Source organism: Mobula hypostoma, chromosome X1, assembly GCF_963921235.1.
Source record: "Mobula hypostoma chromosome X1, sMobHyp1.1, whole genome shotgun sequence".
NCBI lineage: Eukaryota > Metazoa > Chordata > Chondrichthyes > Myliobatiformes > Myliobatidae > Mobula > Mobula hypostoma.
Genome location: NC_086128.1, coordinates 9,652,667 through 9,671,464, shown reverse-complemented (window position 1 = coordinate 9,671,464; position 18,798 = coordinate 9,652,667). Strand labels below are relative to the sequence as shown.

Genomic DNA, 18,798 nt, shown 5'->3' with positions numbered 1-18,798 from the left:
ACCTCATACTCTCAGGATTAAATTCCATCGACTCTCGCTCTGCCTGACTTACCAGCTGATCATTACTATAAAGCAGCCTAAATCTACCCTCCTCATTATCAACACCACCACCAATTTGCAAGTCATATTCAGTTATTAATCAGATCTCCTACATTCATATTCAAGCCACTCAGTCCATCAAGTCTGCTATGCCCTGAACCCTATATATTTTGCAGAATAAACAATCAGATTAGTTAATCTGCATCTCTCAGCAACAAAGCCATGCTGACAGTTCTCAATCAATCTGTCTTTCCAAGTGCAGACTAATGCTGTCACTCAGAACTTTTTCCAACAACTTCCCTTCCATCGATTCACTTGCCTGTAAGTACCAAATTTATTTCTGCTGCTCTTGAATAATGTCATAATTCAAATGTCATGCCACTGTTTTTAATAAAAGAGCAGGTAATTATATGCCAATCAGTTTGGGGAAATGCTTGAAGCCTTCATTAAGGTAGAAATAGTGAGACATCTGGATAGATGTGGTTCCATTAAGCAGACACAGGATGGGTTCAGGAAGGGCAGGTCCTGTCTGACAGACTTACTAGAGTGCTTGATGATATAATGAATGCAGTGGATAGAGGGGAATCGGTAGATGTTGTATACTTGGATTTCCAGATGGCAGTTGATAACATGCTGCATATAAGACTTTATCCATAAGATAAGGAAGCAGAGAAACATTAATAAAGTTAATGCCAAAGTTACATTTCAGGAGAAATAAACACTCTGGTAGATAAGGGGATGGTATAAAGCAAGTTAAGTGAATTAATGTTATATTATCAGCATGGCTCAGCAGTGGTTGTCCAGAGGACAAAAACCACATTAATAAAACTAGAGATGAGGATGTCCATTACATAGAACATTGACCTGTATAGCACGTCTGTGCCAAACATAAACTTATCTAAATCTCTTCGGCCTGCACATGGTCCATATCTCTCTGTTCCCTGCATATTCATGTGCATACCTAAAACATCTAAAGTGCTATCATTGTATTTTCTTCCACCACTACCCCTGGCAGCCCATTCCAGGCACTTGCCATTTGGTGTATAAACAAAGAAACTTCCCTCATGCATGTGTCAAACTCTCCCCTCTCACGATAAGTGCATGTTTTCTAGTCATGGAGTAATACAGTATAGAAACAGGGCCTTAAGCGCAACATGTCCATCTAAGCTCATCCCATTTGCCTGTGTTTGACCTATATCCCTCTAAATCAGGAGTTCCCAACCGAAGGCTCATTGGGATAAAAAGGTTGGGAACCCCTTTTCTAAACCACTGTTCTAAATCTTTCCTATCTATGTACCTGTCCAACCATCTTTTAAATGGTGTTATTGGATCAGTCTCAACTACTTCCTCTGGCAGATTTTACATTTACGTACCATGATCTATGTGGGAAAAGTGGTCCCTTAGATTGCTATAAATCTTTTCCCTCTTACATTTAACCTATGGTCTCTAGTTCTTGATTCCCCAACACTAGGAAAAATTGTGTCTATCTCGGGGGCAGAAAGATTCTGACTACCCTGTCCATGTCTCTCATAATCTCATAAACGTCTATTCGGTCTCCTCTCAGCCTGTGATGCTCCAGAGAAAACAATCCAAGTTTGTCTTTCCAGCCCATACCCTCGAATCAAGCAGCATCCTGAGAAACCTCTTCTGCACTCTCCACATCCTTGCAAAATCACACACAATATGCCAAATGCAGCCTAACCCAAAGATTTGTTCTTAAATAGCTGTAGTACTGTAGCTAGATAACTATTTTTCCTAATCAAGGAGTTGGTTATTTATTTATTGTGATTGGCTCAATAATGAGCTGAGGCCATTGGGAAGGAGACAGACGGAGCCGATTTACCAACCCCTTGAAACAGTATTTGAGAACAAAGGTAAAAATCAGGCAGATAACAAGAGAGCTTGAGATAGATGCTTGATAGCAGCCTCGATTAAACACCTGATTGGATTAGAAGGACCAGGCAAAAGACCACAACTGCTCATGGTTGCAACTAACATCGTGAGAGAATGGACATGGCACATACACCATTGGTCATACTATGTTCCTATGTGGTGTTAAAGGATGAGGAAACCTCTCTAACCCTGGACCCTTTGGGTCACCATTAATTTTTGAAATAAGTTAAATTCTTACACCTTCAGCTCTATACATCCGTGACTCCTGTTGTCTTGTGTTCTATTCTGTAGAGTCTTAAAATCAGCATCCTTTCAGATTGTAAACATTTTGTTTATTTCATAAGCCATTTACTCCACAGCAGCAAAAGAAACGCAGTGGTGATTATGATGAGATATGAATGTTGTATAACCCATATAATTCAGTGTTTACACACCATCACAGAAACACTAATGGAAACAGCCATTGGGGGCAACCTTCACTGAGGTTCCAATCACAGTTGCCTGGACATTCGAGGAAGAGGTTATCTGCCTGCAGGCTGATGCTAATGTTCACTGCACTACAAATGCTGGTGTTCTAATTCTTCTTTATTTTCTTACAGTCACACAGGTTGCTGATACTGTACCTAGGATAGAAGTGTTTCTCTTCATGCCCAGATACAGCCAACAATGAACAATTTGGCATTTCTGAAAGAAACAACTGATCCATTATCTTTGTAAAATGTAGATATGACCTGGATGAAAATGTAGGTGGTCTGATTAAGTTTGCAGATAACATAAAAACTAGTGAAGTTGTGGATAGTGAGGAAGGTTGTCAAAGGATAAGGTAGGATATAGATCAGGTGGAAAGTTGTGAAGAGAAATGGCAGACGGAGTTTTGTCTATAGCTTATAAGGGAAAGTGAGCAGAAGATAGATAGGAGCTACAGGGAGTTAATCACCCTGAAGCTGCAGGAGTTAGACAAGTGGGTGACTGTCAGGGAAGGGATGGGAAGAGCTCAGATAGTAGAGAGCAGCCCTGTGGCCATCCCCCTCAGTAATCGTTATCTCATTTTGGACGCTGTTGATGGGGTTGACCTGACAGAGGATGACCACGGCAATCAGGTCTCTGGCACTGAGCCTGGTTCTATGGTGCAGAAGGAAGAGAAGATGATGAGGAATGCAGTAGTCATAGGGGATTCCATAGTGAGGGGAATGGACAGGAGGTTCTGTCAGTCTGATAGAGATGCCCACATGGTGTGTTGCCTCCCAGCTGCCAGGATATGGGATGTCTTGGATGGGGTGCAGAGTATTCTGAAGGGAGAGGGTGAACAGCCAGAAGTCTTGGTACACGTTGGGATAAAGGGATCCTATCTGGCTGGCTGCCGGTTACCAGTGGAGTTCCACAGGGGTCAGTGTTGGGACCGTTGCTTTTTACAATGTATGTCAATGATTTGGACTATGGAATTAATGGATTTGTGGCTAAATTTGTCGATGATACAAAGATACAAAGGGACTTGGGAGTCCTTGTGCAGGATGCCCTAAAGGTTAACCTCCAGGTTGAGTTGGTGGTGAAGAAGGCGAATACAATGTTGACATTTATTTCGAGAAGTATAGAATATAAGAGCAGGGATGTGATGTTGAGGCTCTATAAGGCACTTCTGAGACCACACTTAAGAGTATTGTGTGCAGTTTTGGGCTCCTTATTTTCAAAAGGATATACTGACATTGGAGAGGGTTCAAAGAAGATTCACGAGAATGATCCAAGGAATGAAAGGGTTACCGTATGAGGAATGTCTGGCAGCCCTTGGGCTGTATTCCCTGGAGTTCAGGAGAATGAATCAACAGTCTGAATGTTAAAAGGCCTGAAAAAATTAAATATGGCAGTTATTTCCCATGGTAGGGGAGTCCACGACAAGAGGGCACGATTTCAGGATTGAAGGACATCCACTTAGAACTGGGATGCGGAGAAATTACTTTAGTCAGAGGGTGGTAAATCTGTGGTATTTGCTGCTAAGAGCGGCTGTGGAGGCCAAGTCATTGGGTACATTTAAGGTAGAGATAGATAGGTTCTTGAATAGCCAGGGCATCAAAGGGTATGGGGAGAAGGCAGGGGAGTGGGGATGACCAGAAGAATTGGATCAGCCCATGATTGAATGGTGGAGCAGATTTGACAGACCAAATGGCCTACTTCTGCTCCTATAACTTATGGTCTTATGGTTTGGACAAGTGTGAGGTGTTGTAGTTTGGGAGGTCAAATGCAAGAGGAAGGTACACACTGGCAGGGGCCTTCGGAGCATTGATGTTTACAGGGATTTTGGGGTGCAGCTCCCTGAAAGTGGCAACACAAGTGGATATGATAGTAAAGGTAGCATTTAACATATTTGCCTTCACTGGTTGTAGCAAGGCAAAGTGGACAAACCTGAATTGCTTTCACTGTGCCAGAGACCGAGGGAGTGACATAATAAAAGTACATTAAATGATAGATACAGATTTAAGCTGAGGGGAAAAGTTTAATGGAGATGAGGCAATTTTTTTTTAAAAAAACAGTGATTAGTAAATACCTGGACTGTGCTGCCAGTGAAGGTGATGGAAGCAGCTATGACAGTACGCTTAAGAGGCATTTAGACAGGCGGGGACTGGAACAATATGGACCACATGCAGACAGATGGGATTAGCTTAGATTGGTATCATGTTAGGCTAATGGTCTGAAGTGATAATTAGTAAGTAACATTCAGACCACAAAAATGCTAGCCAATGACAATCTCTAACCACCAAGTCGAGACATTAATGGCATTCCCAATCCCCCAATATCATTATCCTAGGGCAGGGGTTCCCAACCTTTTTTATGCCATGAACCAATACCATTAAACAAAGGGTCCGCGGACTCCAGGTTGGGAACTCCTGGTCCTAGGGGCTACCACTGACCCGAAACTTAACCTGAAGTCAGGTAAATATATAGTTACAGGAACAGGACTGTGGCTAGACATCCTGGTGCAGGTGACCCACCTGCCATTCATTTATTTATTTTATTGAGCTACTGTGTGGAAAAGGCCCTTTTGGGACACAATGCCCAGCAACCCCGGATTTAACCCTAGCCTGATCATGGGATAATTTACGATGACCAATTAACCCACTAACTGGTATGTCTTTGTACTGTGGGAGGAAACCCACGTGGTCACAGGGAGGATGTACAATCTCCTTACAGAGGATGCCAGGATAAAACTCCCACCTCGGAAGCCCTGAGCTATAATAACTGATACACTACCGTGACATCCCTAATGGCCCATGCCAATGCCTCTCCCCCATCTATAAGGCACAATCTGGGAATGTGATGGAACTTTACTTGCTTGGATGAGTGCAGCTCCAACAAGTCTCAAGAAAACAAACATCATCTAAGACCATATTTAACTGGTACCTCATCTACCACCTAAACATTCATTCCCTCCATATTCAGTGCAGTGTGTACTACCTACAAAAGACACTAAGTATTTGCCCAGGCCCTTCATAAACTTCTACCACCAGGAACACCATTCCTCACCATCATCCTGACTGGAATTAGAACATTGGTCCTAAATCCTGTGAGAGACCTGCACAGGACTACAGTGGTTTGAGGTAACTTGCCACCACTTCTCTCAAGGGCAATACACTGATCTCAGACTGCCCACATCTTGAAAATTTGATTAATACATGAAAGCAAATACCAGTTCTATTTCTTATTTTCTCCTCTTACCATCCTGCAGAAACTGGTGGAACTGGAACCTAGATACTATTTCATGGACAGGCCTGTTGGTAGAAGTGGCATACTGTTAGTCTGAGGTCAAGGCAGGAATAAGAGTGCTACCTACTCAGTTACATCTTACAAAATAAAGACAAACATTGGTATCATAGTGGATTCCAGTTAACTGGGCCATTGGTTAATTAGGGGAGCTGCTTATTTGGGACAACTCTTGAACAAAAACTAATTGAGAAAATAACTGGGATTCCCTTTATTTGGGACACTATGCTGCTTGATTGGGGCAGGAGACTGTTGCAGAACAGGTTCTAACTACAGTCAGTCGTGCACACTTGTGTGGTTGTTAGATGCTACACCGTGCTTAAAGTAAGGTTTTTAAATAGCATCAGTTGCATGTGTTTGGGTTCAAAAAAGTGATTTTTGTCAGTGATAGTTGGTGAGAAATAAGCAGTAAGACAATTCAAAACCGTTTTGTTCACTGCAGTTTCAAGCATTCATGCTTGAAGATGCCGGAAACAACTGGGAGTGAAAATGAAACGATTTCACTACTTCAACAATTAGGAACTACGAAGAATTAGAAGGTATAGACAATCATCTTGAATGTTACAATGATAGCATTATATGGAGGCAGTCCACCACCTGCACTGGGTATCTGCAGAGATTTTATTCATTTACAGTCAAAAGACCACAATGCGGATGAATTCCTCTGTCGATAAGTATTAGAAACTTATACACAATTTTATGGTACTGCGGTAGTATTGGTAGTGTTCTAATTTGTTTTGTATTTAATTTAAATACATAATTTGTTATTCAGTTTGTCTTTTTTTTAATACCTTTTTAACTATTTCCGTGAAGCTTCGGCTAATTGGGGCAAAATGTACTGGTCCCTTTGTGTCCCAATTCACTCGAATCCACTGTACTTAGTTTCTGTTCTGTTATTTAATCGGGGGATTTCAGAAAGAGCTCTGCATCACATCTACTGGGGCCTGATGCCTGAAATAATCCCAAGAAGTGACATATTTATTATAGTTAGCAAAAATGTTCAGCTCATGCACAAAATCCACAAAAACGTTTGAAAGTTGATCAAATATTTCAGAATGTTAAAAATATGGCTGATTTCCTCCTTCTTGTGAAGAGCCAGCTATGAGCAAGTCATTGACCCTTCTTTATCATCACACGAGGACTCCAGTGCAACAATCACCTTAATGGTCACCAGGATTTATCCCCTCTTCAGCTGATGAACTAATCCTGAATACAGTATTGGACTGGGCTGTGTCACCTGTGACACATACATGGAAAATCGCAAAAAGGAAGAGGGGCTGCTAAGCAAATGACGGTTGTGGTACTGTACCACAGAAATCTTCAGGGGAGGTTGGAATATTTGGAGTATTGAGTTCAGTTCTGGTTGTCTCAAAATAGGAAGGATATGGAAACTTCAGAGAGGATGCAGAGACTGCCCAGACTAGAAAGCATTATCTTATGAGGATAGTTTGATCGAGCTAGGGCTTTTCTCTTTGGAAAAAAAGGAGGCGAGAGGTGACTTGATAAAGGTATACAAAGATAGAGTGGACAGCTAGAGACTTTTTCCTAGTGTGGAATTGGCTAATACGAGCAGGCATTATTTTAAGTTGATTGGAGGGGCAGATAGGGGGAATGTCAGAGGTAGGTTGTTTTACTCAGAGTAGAAGATACATGGAACACTGCCAGGGATAGGGTGAAGGCAAATACATTAGGGACACTTAAGACACTCTTAGATACATGGATGAAAGAGAAATGGAGAGCTATGAAGGAAGGAAGGGTTAGGTTGATCTTGGAATAGGTTAAAAGGTTGGCAGAACATCATGGGCTGAATGGCCTGTTCTGTGCTGTACTGTTCTATGAGAGGATGAAAACCAATGGATAAAGATGCACGTTTAGTAACTACCATTAGTTACACAACTGCAACTTTACAGCTGCAGCACATTCTTGTTTTGAAGCTAAATTGTTGGCAATGTAGAGAGCACACACTGGAAACTTTGACATGATCTTGTACAGTCTCAGTACAAACTTGTGTTCCGTTGCATTCAGTATTGTATCAGAATATGCAGAAAGCCCTCTTCTGTTCAGTTAACTTTGCAACCTTATGTTGTCATATACTTTAATAACGTCCTGATTCTCATCAATCAGTTCAATCAAGCAGAAAGCTGCCTCCAAATCTTTATCCGTGAGCTGAACAGTCGTGGTGGCGATAAACTCAGGTCCAGAATTAATACTTAGCAGTCCCAGTGCATCCAACCTCTCTCGGACCTCTCGCAATGAGGACAAGTCACAAATAAACTGAAAAATAAATTTTTAAAAATGTGGATTACAAGTGGCATCTGTACTTTATGTTTTTACTTTATCCAAAGATAAACACTAATTTTCATCCCTATGCTCCCTAGTTTTTTTCCTATCTTGCTAATATTGTAATTACTAATACAATCTGCACTTTATAAAAATGATGCATTATTGGTAAATTAACTGTTCTTCACGACCATATTTCATTCTGGTTCCACTTGATCACTGTAAATGTAGTTCTCAAAGGAGAATTACACTGAATTCAGAACCATGGGAACACTTTCAAAACAAGAGTCTGAGAATATGACAACAATTGGCTGACCCAGGGCCGATATTCAGAGAATTATTGAAAACTGTTTAAAAGCCTTCTGGCCCTGTGCTTGCTGAAGTAAATGTGGAAGACCCACAACTGTAGTTAAAGTTAGAAGGCAGTTTTCCAGTGTCTTAGCCAATATGTATCTTTCAATCCAGAAAACAATGGGATTTTGATGATTTGATTGTTCTAAAACCAACACTCGAGGTCCAAACCACCAATTCAGAGACATGTTCAGATACCACTGTGGGTGCTGGGTAATTTAAATTCAGTTTATCAGAAACTGTGATTTTTAAAAATGTCTCAATGAAAGTGTGACACCAGAATTGTTTGATGCACAGCCATTCTCTGAAAAGGCTCAGTAACCCATTCAGTTTTACCAAACTGCTACATGGAAATACATCAGTTTAGTTGGACAGCCCAATCAACTCCTACTTGGCAATAATGTTGGACACAGCAATGTCACTCCATTACAGTCAAACTGGCAATGTCTATTGTGAGGACTGGTGTCTAAGTTAGAAAGGCAATCCCAGGGACTGATTAAGGAACCATTCAGTTTAGCTAATCTCTCACACTCTCTCATCATAATCTTAATTCAAGTCCTATCTTGGTAAGGATGCATCAGAGGTAAGAGCACATTTGTAATGGTTTTCACAGTTAACGTTAAATCTAGCCCTCAAAGTTTATAGGCATCGGGTTAAACTTGAACAAATAAGCCTCCTCCTGAATATGGTCAGTGAGGAATATAGGACTGAATCAGTGACTCTGGCCCAGTCAGTTCTCAGCTGTGTCATCCTTCCATCCTAAGGTAGAAGTGGGGATATTCACTGATAATTGCTGAGATCCATTTTTAACTTCTCAGCAAATGAAGCAGGCTGTGCTTGCATGCAGCAAGACCTTGGAAACATTCAGCCACGGGCTAGTAAGCAGCGAGCAACATTCAAGCCAGGTAGTAACCACCTCCAACAAAACTGGCTGGCATGTTTGTAGCATGAATGTTACTTGCTCACCCCCTATCCCCATGTGATATTCAATGGTTTCCTCCATGCTGGGTCATGTACCAACTACATCCCGGCTGGTTGAGGGAGGCAGAGGATGTCACAACTAACCAGAAATCCTCTTGCACTTGATATATAATTATGAGAACAGGTTAAGGCTTGGTGTTGCTCCTCCCTACGTCACAAAGCCTTTTCAGCATATTCAAAGCAAGCCAGAATGTGATGGATTACTCTCCACTAGCCTACACGAGTGCAATTTGAGGAACCCACCAACTACAAAATATACTGTAGTCTTTTAGCTGGCCCTGCCAGAACCTCTGCCTTCAAAATGGACCAAGGTAACAAACTTATGATCCTACCACCACTTGCAGCATAGCATAAATGCTTGCCAATGTCCATATCCAGCACAGAGGAGGCTGTCCATGTAACTGTGGCCATCAATGGCAAGCAAGTATACTGTTTTGCCCAACATCAGCACCCTGAGATGCATCACCATTGCCTTTAATGATTCACAAAGGTGAATCAGTCAGGGGTGAGAAGTGAATGTGTGCCTTGCCACTGATTCCCACATCTCATGAATGAATATTAAAAAAAAATAACTTGACCGTATACTCACTGGAACCAAATGCATAATTTGGCTGCTGTTTTCTTCCTCAAAAACAGTCACAATACTTCAAAAGCATTTGTTAGTGTACAATGCAGTTTGTTATACTCAATGTGACTTCTAATTTTCGTCAAATTAATATTAACCTACACCATTCGGTTCTTGGAGTTTGGAATTATAAAATTGTCACCAATTTTCCCCTAATTGCAGTAATTTCACAAGGGAATAATGGATCATAATGACCAAAATACAAAAAGATTACTTGTGTTGATTGGGCTGGCTCTTCTGTGGTGCATGTAAGAAAAAACATCAGGTTAATTTAGAGGAAACGTTATAATTCATCTAGAGCCAATAAAAAGTTGGAGGAACTCAGTGGGTCAGGCAGCATCTGTGAAGGCAAGGGATGGTTGACATTTAGGGTTGAGATCTGGCATCAGACACATTTCCTGTAATCTACTTTGTACGTACATGATGGCATACTGTGCAAAGAGTATTACAGTCTGCCCAGATTGAGTGGTACCTCTTCCTGGAACAGTGTGGAAGGAGATGTAACCTATGGGGCATCTGGAATGGAAAGTGTTTGATAGAAAGCTTTGCTCTTCAGCTAACATTGTTATAGTTAAAGACATCAAGGATGGTGCACATCACTCTTTTCCATAGATCATTTTAGTTTAAGTTTGATGTACAGTGCCCACATTAGACCTTAACTGTTTTTGGAAGGAGAGCCAATGTGTTCTCACCTTCAGCATGACTTTATCTTCTTCATCCTCAACCTGTTCAACATCTTCTGCTCCAGATTCAATTGCCAGTTCCAGAGCACGTTCCAGCTGAATGCCCTGACCATTCACCATCACCACTCCTTTCTTATCAAAACAGTGGCGTGCTCCATCGCTCATTATTCCCCTGCATTAATAATACATTACAATGACTTTTTAACAGAAACTAATACACTCACAATATTTAAAAACTCATCTGGGAAAAAAATACCATCTTGTTGTGCTCACTTCTCTTGCAGGAACCCAATCTGCATTCTTTCCTCGGGCTGAGAAGAAGAAGCAAGAAGCACTCAGAAATTCTGAGTGAGTGTGGTTCGATGTTATTGACATGGACTGTCAGCAGTGGCCAGCAGAGCTAGGTGTGAACAATGGGTAGGTAGTACCAGTGTAACGTGTGTACAGAATGTGGAGAGTGTGTCAGGTCTGATGATCAAGATATTTCAGTACCAGATGGGAATGGCAAGTCTGTACAGTGTCAGCTGCGATGGATATAATAGCACGAACAGTTTCAGGTGTAACTGGGACAAGTGTCAGGTCCAATCACAAGAGAATGCTAAAGTAACAGGCAAAAGGGGATAAACATGTCTGATGTAATAGGCTCAGGTAAAACACTTTAAGGTGGGGTCAGAGTACAAAATGGTCAAGGATAACAGTAGACAGTATCGTGAGAGACTGGCACAAATATATTGTTTCAAATGTTATAGGTATGGCCCAGTGCCAGGTGTGATTAGGTCGAGTACTCATATCTCTGGTACGATGGTACAAACTGTTCCAGGTCTGATTGTGAAGTCAACATGAAAGTGAAAACAGTGACAGGTCTATTGGGCACAAAGTGACCGTTTCAAGTGTGATCAGCACCAGGGATTTGAACAGGTCGAGTTTGGTTGTTTAAGTTGTGAATCTTATTGAGAATCAATTGAGAATCTTACATTTAATTCAGTTTTAACAGGGTTTCTTGATAAAGACCACACAAAATGTTAAATCTATCTATTTTCTCTGACACAGAGGGCTTGTGAATTAAGATATGGATAAGTGGGGATACCAGGGGAAGAGATGGGATTCAAGGATCAGGGTATATAGTAGAAAGGTGGTCTAGGAGAAGTTTGGGGATATAATGGGATATAGCAAGGAAGTGGAGTAAAGGCCAAGAGATTACTTTAAGGAGTTCATCATGGCTACTGTGGCTGCCCACATTGCAGTGAGCCTGAGAAAACGTCTTGCTGATAAAGAGTGTGACAGCGCTGCACCCTGCAATGTCGATTCACTTGTTCCCAGACTGGAGAGCGTGTGGCAAAGGAGGGACGGTTGTGAATATCAACCCGATCAATATGCAATTATATCCAAATCTTACCGCCCCACAGTACCGAGCCACTAAAATAAAATATGACAAAATTTGTTATTTCTTTTGCATTTTGTATTTATTTCCAACATAAATTCTGTTTTTCATTTTTTTTGGTACAGATGTACAAATTCAGTACGTGTGATTTTCTATTATCTGAATGGTGATAATTGGGGGTGTGAGAAGTGGTGGTCACCAGTACAACAACACAGAGTCAGGTATGACTAGTACAAGAACACATAGTCAGGTGTCATTGGGCCAAGAATACAAGGAGAAGTTAAGTTTCACAAGGACAGAACAGTTTAGTATGGGATCTAGACCATAATATATATAGTCTGGGTGTTATCAGCAGCAGGTGACAAGCCTAAATGTGCACTAAGCCATCAACAGACTATATTTGCCCGACGCCGGCCCCCTAGGCCTGAGTCAACATAGTAGTAATAGTAGTGGACTATATTTACCCTGAAAATCCCCTGGCAATACACAGAAAATGTAACTGGGCTCAAATCAACACCGATGGAGTGTGGCAAGCCCTATAGTTAAGGGAAATGTCAGAGAAAGGGAAGGAAACTATTCTACAAGCTCAGGTACATGGTCAAACTGAGTGCAATATGAATATTGAATAGAAATCACATAAAGCAATGTAGTCAGACACAGTCGGGTCAGTAATGACACATGGACCCGGCTTAACTGAGCAACTAATCCTCCACCGTCGAAGCACTGCAAACACACTTTAGTAATGCTTCCCACTTCATCACAATGGTCAAAACCAGGAAAAGTACTTCTGAAATGCAAAGTCCCAGAAAAATCAAATACACATCATAAATACAGAAAACAGTATTAATAGTAAGACTCTTGGCAGTGTGGAGGATCAGAGGGATCTTGGGGTCCGAGTCCATATGACACTCAAAGCAGCTGCTGTGTAGGTCGACTCTGTGGTTAAGAAGGCATACGGTACATTGGCCTTCATCAACCATGGGATTGAGTTTAGGAGCTGAGAGGTAATGTTGCAGCTACATAGGACCCTGGTCAGACCCCACTCAGAGTACTGTGCTCAGTTCTGGTCACCTCACTACAGGAAGGATGTGGAAACCATAGAAAGGGTGCAGAGGAGATTTACAAGGATGTTGCCTGGATTGGGGAGCATGCCTTATGAGAATAGGTTGAGTGAACTCGGCCTTTTCTCCTTGGAGCAACAGAGGATGAGAGGTGACCTGGTAGAGGTGTATAAGATGATGAGAGGCATTGATCGTGTGGATAGTCAGAGGCTTTTTCCCAAGGCTGAAATGGTTGCCACAAGAGGACACAGGTTTAAGGTGCTGGTGAGTAGGTACAGAGGGGATGTTAGGGGTAAGTTTTTTCATGCAAAGAGTGGTGAGTGCGTGGAATGGGCTGCCGGCAACGGTGGTGGAGGCGGATACAATAGGGTCTTTTAAGAGACTTCTGGATAGGTACATGGAGCTTAGAAAAATAGAGGGCTATGGGTAACCCTAGTAATTTCTAAGGTAGGGACATGTTCGGCACAACTTTGTGGGCCGAAGGGCCTGTATTATGCTGTAGGTTTTCTATGTTTCTTCTTTCCTGCCTTCTCAGCCCAGAGTGGCTTCAGCAAACAACAAAAGAATCCTTGTCAGAGGGGATGCTCATCTCAAAATACAGAAATAAAGGGCTGCCGACACTCATGATGATGGTAGCATCGCAACTTAACACCTCACCTGGACCATCACAAGCAGCAGTGCAATCTCCCCAGACAGGTGAAGACCCAAGACCCTTAACAGGAAAGATCTGAAAAATTTCTTTCTAGAATGAGTGGAACAAGCCAAGGAATCATTAGAACTAGTCCAAGAGTTTGTTCACCCTGATTGTTTTTCATTTCAAACCTGGAGCCCGGATATAGAAGATAGTGCAGTAACAAAGTCTCTATCCCATAACACTAACCCTCAATATGCCACACAATCAGCACCATACATCAGTTGGGGCTCAGCAGGCAAACCTGGAAAGACAGATCCTTTGTTCTTTACCCATTTTTGTTCAGAATGCTCTTTAGTTGCTGAAGAGTTCGGCTGTTGTTGTCCGTGAGGACTTCAATGAGCAGGGACGACCCCCCTGGACCTCTTGCTTCATACAGCGAATAGATTGAAGCCTTAGATTTCTGGCAAGTAAGAAACAGGCAATGTTATACAGAGGCAAAGGTGCCACTGAAATACTATGGCAACACCATTAACAATTCCCTGTGTCCAACAGAAATGGCACAGGATGTCACGGCAATCTTTCCCCCTTCTTACTGTTGCATGTAGTTCAGGTTGCTGCTTTGCGGGGTGGAAGTGAGTGCAGAGATTGACGAGGATACTGTTCAGGCTGGAACGGTGAGGCTACGAGGAAAGTTTGGATAGACTGGGCTGTTTGCTTTGTGACAGGGGAAGCAAAAGGGAAATTGAAATGTAGAGAATAATGATGGCCTAATGAAAAGTGAGAAAAAGCAGAGGGGCTTAGATTTGAAACGAGTGGTAGAAGAATTAAGAGGAGAAATGAGGAAAAAACCTTTCAGTTGTAGAATTGTAATAGTCTGGAATGCACTGGATGAAAGGGTGGTCACAGTAGTGAAACTCATCACATTAATTGGTATCTGGAAAGATGTGACTTGTAGGGTCAATGCAGGAAGGTGGAATTAAGACTCCTCATTAATTTTCTAAGTATGACCAGACTCCAACTGTGGCTTAACCAGAGTTGTAACATATAATTATCCTTTAGTAATCTAAACTCCAGAGAGTACAAGCCAAGATCTTCCAACCCATTCTACTAACTTACCTCTGATGTCACTCTATTTAATCTGTGTAGCACCCCGAGGTGCCCAAAACTGAACACAATTACTCTCAACAGTGCTTGACCAAGACATCTGAAGCATCACCTTCAGAATTACTGAAAAAGGCAATCCTAGTGCCACTGATACAGGTACAACTGGACAGTGGTCAGCTACAGGAAACCTTTCTAATTTCTGCATCTCTAAGCTCAGGTTTCTCTTTAACAGTATCATAAGATTAGGAAAAATCACCTGACGTTTAAGCCATTGTCACACAGTCGTAGATTACAATAAATTTAAGAACTGAGCAAGAAACTGAAAGTTTAGTTAAGATTCTTAACAGCACAAGTTCAATTGGTTACGAGTTGGCAATGCAATACTTACTGCACCTTTAATTGCAGCTTCAATAGATGCCTTAGGCATGTTCTTGGCTCGGCACTGCTCAATGAGGTTTGCCAGCTGAGTGTTAAACTCAGGATTTGGACCTCCTTCTGTAAAATATTAGACCAATATCAAACCAAATCTGAGGTCTTCAATACAAACATAGCAATGGTTCTCTTTCTCAACCAAATGTAACAGTTAATACTATGCAATAGAAACTTAAAAGTACAAAATTGTAGAATCAAATCTTTTCATCACTTTGCACTTGGAAAATGTTACCCAACAAGATTCATGAGAAACCCAGTAAAGCTTTCCTAGTGTTATTGTAATTCAGTGTATAAACATCAAAAAAGATCAATTGAACTGCTCCAAATGAAGTATTTTAATTCCACATCCCATTCCCATTCTGATATGTCTGTCCACGGCCTCCTCTACTGTCAAGATAAAGCCACACTCAGGTTGGAGGAACAACACCTTATATTCCGTCTGGGTAGCCTCCAACCTGATGGCATGAACATTGACTTCTGAAACTTCCGCTAATGCCCCACCTCTCCCTCGTACCCCATCCGTTATTGATTTATTTATATACACACATTCTTTCTTTCTCTCTCTCCTTTTTCTCCCTCTGACTACACCCCTTGCCCATCCTCTGGGGTTCCCCCTCCCCCTTGTCTTTCTCCCCGGACCTCCTGTCCCATGATCCTCTCATATCCCCTTTTGCCTATCACCTGTCCAGCTCTTGGCTCCATCCCTCCCCCTCCTGTCTTCTCCTATCATTTTGGATCTCCCCCTCCCCCTCTCAAATCTCTTACTAGCTCTTCCTTCAGTTAGTCCTGACGAAGGGTCTCCACCTGAAACGTCGACTATACCTCTTCCTAGAGATGCTGCCTGGCCTGCTGCATTCACCAGCAACTTTGATGTGTGTTGCTTGAAATTCCAGCATCTGCAGATTTCCTCATGTTTGCATTTTTAAACTCAAATTCAAGTAGGTCAAAATGGAAGGAAAATTCATTAGTTGTTGCCACATTACCTTTCACAGCAAAGCGAATCATAATTGCGAGCTTGGCAAACATCTGACTCTTGGCAGTGTCTTTTGGCCCTTTGATATGTTTCACCTTTGACCACTTGTTATGCCCGGCATGGGTAGCTGAAGAAGCATGGATCTTAGCATGTGGCACTAAGAGATTATACTGGCCGCTTGCCTGGTTGCAGAGGGGAATGGAGCCCAGAGACAGAGCTCTGTGCTTTGCCACTGAATCACCTCGATTCCACAGTGATGACAGGAGGTGGTTTCTGTTCCACAAGCAAACACTTCGAAACATGGCAACTCCAGCCATAGTGGTGAATCCTAGTGATCAGCTGCAAGAATGGACAATGTGAAGTAAATGAAGATGAGCACTCTCATTATTTTAGGTCAGTACTCTAATGATTCTACCCTCACTTGCACCTTCTTTAGGCCCTTTCCTTAATACTGGTTAATTGGGCTATTGGTTAATCAGGGCAGCCACTTATTTGGGATGATTCGCGAATATAGCTGGGATTCCCTTCATTTATTTTGGACATTATGCCACTTAATTGCCGAACAGTTTCTAACTCACATCAGACACATCCACTTGTGTGGCCATTAAACTCTGTGCTTAGAGCGAGCAATTTTTAAAATAGTGTCAGTTGCATGTGTTTGTGTTCAAAAAGCAGTGATTTTTGTCACTGATAGCTAGCAAGAAATAACCAGTACGACAATTTAAAACTGTTTTGCTCACTGTAGTTTCAAGCATTCGAGCTTGGAAATGCCAGAAACAGTTGGGAGTGAAAATGAAACCATTTTACTACTTCAACAAGTTAGGTACTATGAAGAATTTTAAGGTATCCACAATCATCTTGAATGTTCTAATGAAAATGAAGACTTGGAGGATGCAATCGTCAACGGCATTGTATGAAGGCGGTCCATAAGACATAGAGCAAAATTAAGCCATTCAGTCCTTTAATCCTGCTCCTCCATTCCATCATGACTACTTTATTATTCCTCTCAACCCCATTTTCCTGCCTACCCCCTGTAACCTCTGACACCCTGATTAATCAAGAACCTATCAACCCCTGCCATAAATATACTCAATGACATCTTTAGGGACTGGTGTCTCAGGAAGGCAGCGTCCATTATTAACGACCTCCAGCACCCAGGGCATGCCCCTTTCTCACTGTTACCATCAGGTAGGAGGTACAGAAGCCTGAAGGCACACACTCAGTGATTTAGGAACAGCTTCTTCCCCTCTGCCATTGATTCCTAAATGGACATTGAACCAGTGAACACTACCTCACTCTTTTAATATATTTCTGTTTTTGCACTATTTTTTAATCTATTCAATATACATGTACTGTAATTGATTTACTTATTACTTTTTCTTCTATATTATGTATGGCATTGAATTGCTGTTGCTAAGTTAACAAATTTCATGTCACATCCTAGTGATAATAAACCTGATTCTGATTTGACCCACACAGTCATCTGTGGCAATGAATTCCACAGATTCACCACCCTCTGGCTGAAGAAATTTTCCCTCATCTCTGCTCTAAATGGACTTCCTTGTATTCTGAGGCTCCCCCACTGTAAGAAACATTCTCTCCACATCCACTCATCCATTCTTAACTAAAGTAAAGGCATCCGTTAGTCTTGCAAGACCATGGACCATGGAAAGTCTTCACTCTCCAGGGCGTAGGCCTGGGCGAGGACCAGCTGCAAGTCTCCCCTCTCCACGACACCAATGTTGTCCAGGGGAAGGGCATTAGGACCCATACAGCTTGGCACCAGTGTCGTTGCAGAGCAATGTGTGATTAAGTGCCTTGCTCAAGGACACAACACGTTCCCTCAGCTGGGGCTCAAGCTCACGACCTTCAGGTCACTAGTCCAATGCCTTAACCACTTGGCCACATGCCCACACTCTAACTCTAACCTTTTAATATTTAATAGGTTTCAAGGAGATCTTCTAAATTCCGGTGAGTAGACCCAGAACCATCAAATGCTTCTCATACTTTAACCCTTTCATTCCCAGAATAATTCTAGTATACCTCCTCTGTAGCCTTTTCAATGCCAGCACATCTTTTCTTAGATAAGGGGAACAAAACTGCTCACTATACTCGAAGTGAGGTCTGACCGATGCCTTATAACGTCTCAACATTACATCCTTGTTTTTTATATTCTAGTCCTCTCGAAATGAATGCTAGCATTGCATTTGCCTTCCTTACCACCGACTCAACCTGCAAACTATTCGTTAGGGTGTTCTGCATAAGGACACCCAAGTCTCTTTGCGCCTGATTTTTTTTTTGGAATTTTCTCCCCAGTTAGAATCCACGTCTTTATTCCTTCTACTAAAATGCACAGTATCCGTGCTCCCCTCAGCAGAAACTTCCACCCAGAACCCATACTTGTTCCACTCAAGGAGGGATTGTCGCGAACCCCGAACTCCCAGTCCTAGAGCCCAAAGCTGCAGCTCCAGCTCAAGATGCCAATGGGTGTGGCAACGCCCGATTATCGCACCCACCGACAACAGCCCGGTCACCACCACCCCCTCATTGACCCACCGGTCATCGGCACACCGACAGACATCCGCCTCAAACGCCATCTACTTCCGGC

General features: G+C 42.2%; 1 protein-coding gene across 2 annotated transcripts; it reads right to left on the bottom strand.

The window, feature by feature from the left end:
- Positions 1-2,265: 2,265 nt before the first annotated feature.
- LOC134340236 (translational activator of cytochrome c oxidase 1-like) lies at positions 2,266-18,798 on the bottom strand. Of its 2 annotated transcripts, none has more exons than XM_063037235.1 (6): positions 18,747-18,798; positions 16,201-16,529; positions 15,174-15,280; positions 14,011-14,141; positions 10,615-10,777; positions 2,266-7,959 (listed from the first exon to the last, which is right to left on the bottom strand). In XM_063037235.1, the coding sequence occupies exons 2-6, from the start codon at positions 16,505-16,507 to the stop codon at positions 7,750-7,752; spliced, it is 918 nt and encodes a 305-aa protein (XP_062893305.1). In that variant the 5' UTR covers positions 16,508-16,529; positions 18,747-18,798; the 3' UTR covers positions 2,266-7,749. The 2 variants fall into 2 exon arrangements, with proteins under 2 accessions (XP_062893305.1, XP_062893306.1); XM_063037236.1 differs by lacking the exon at positions 18,747-18,798 and adding an exon at positions 18,707-18,732.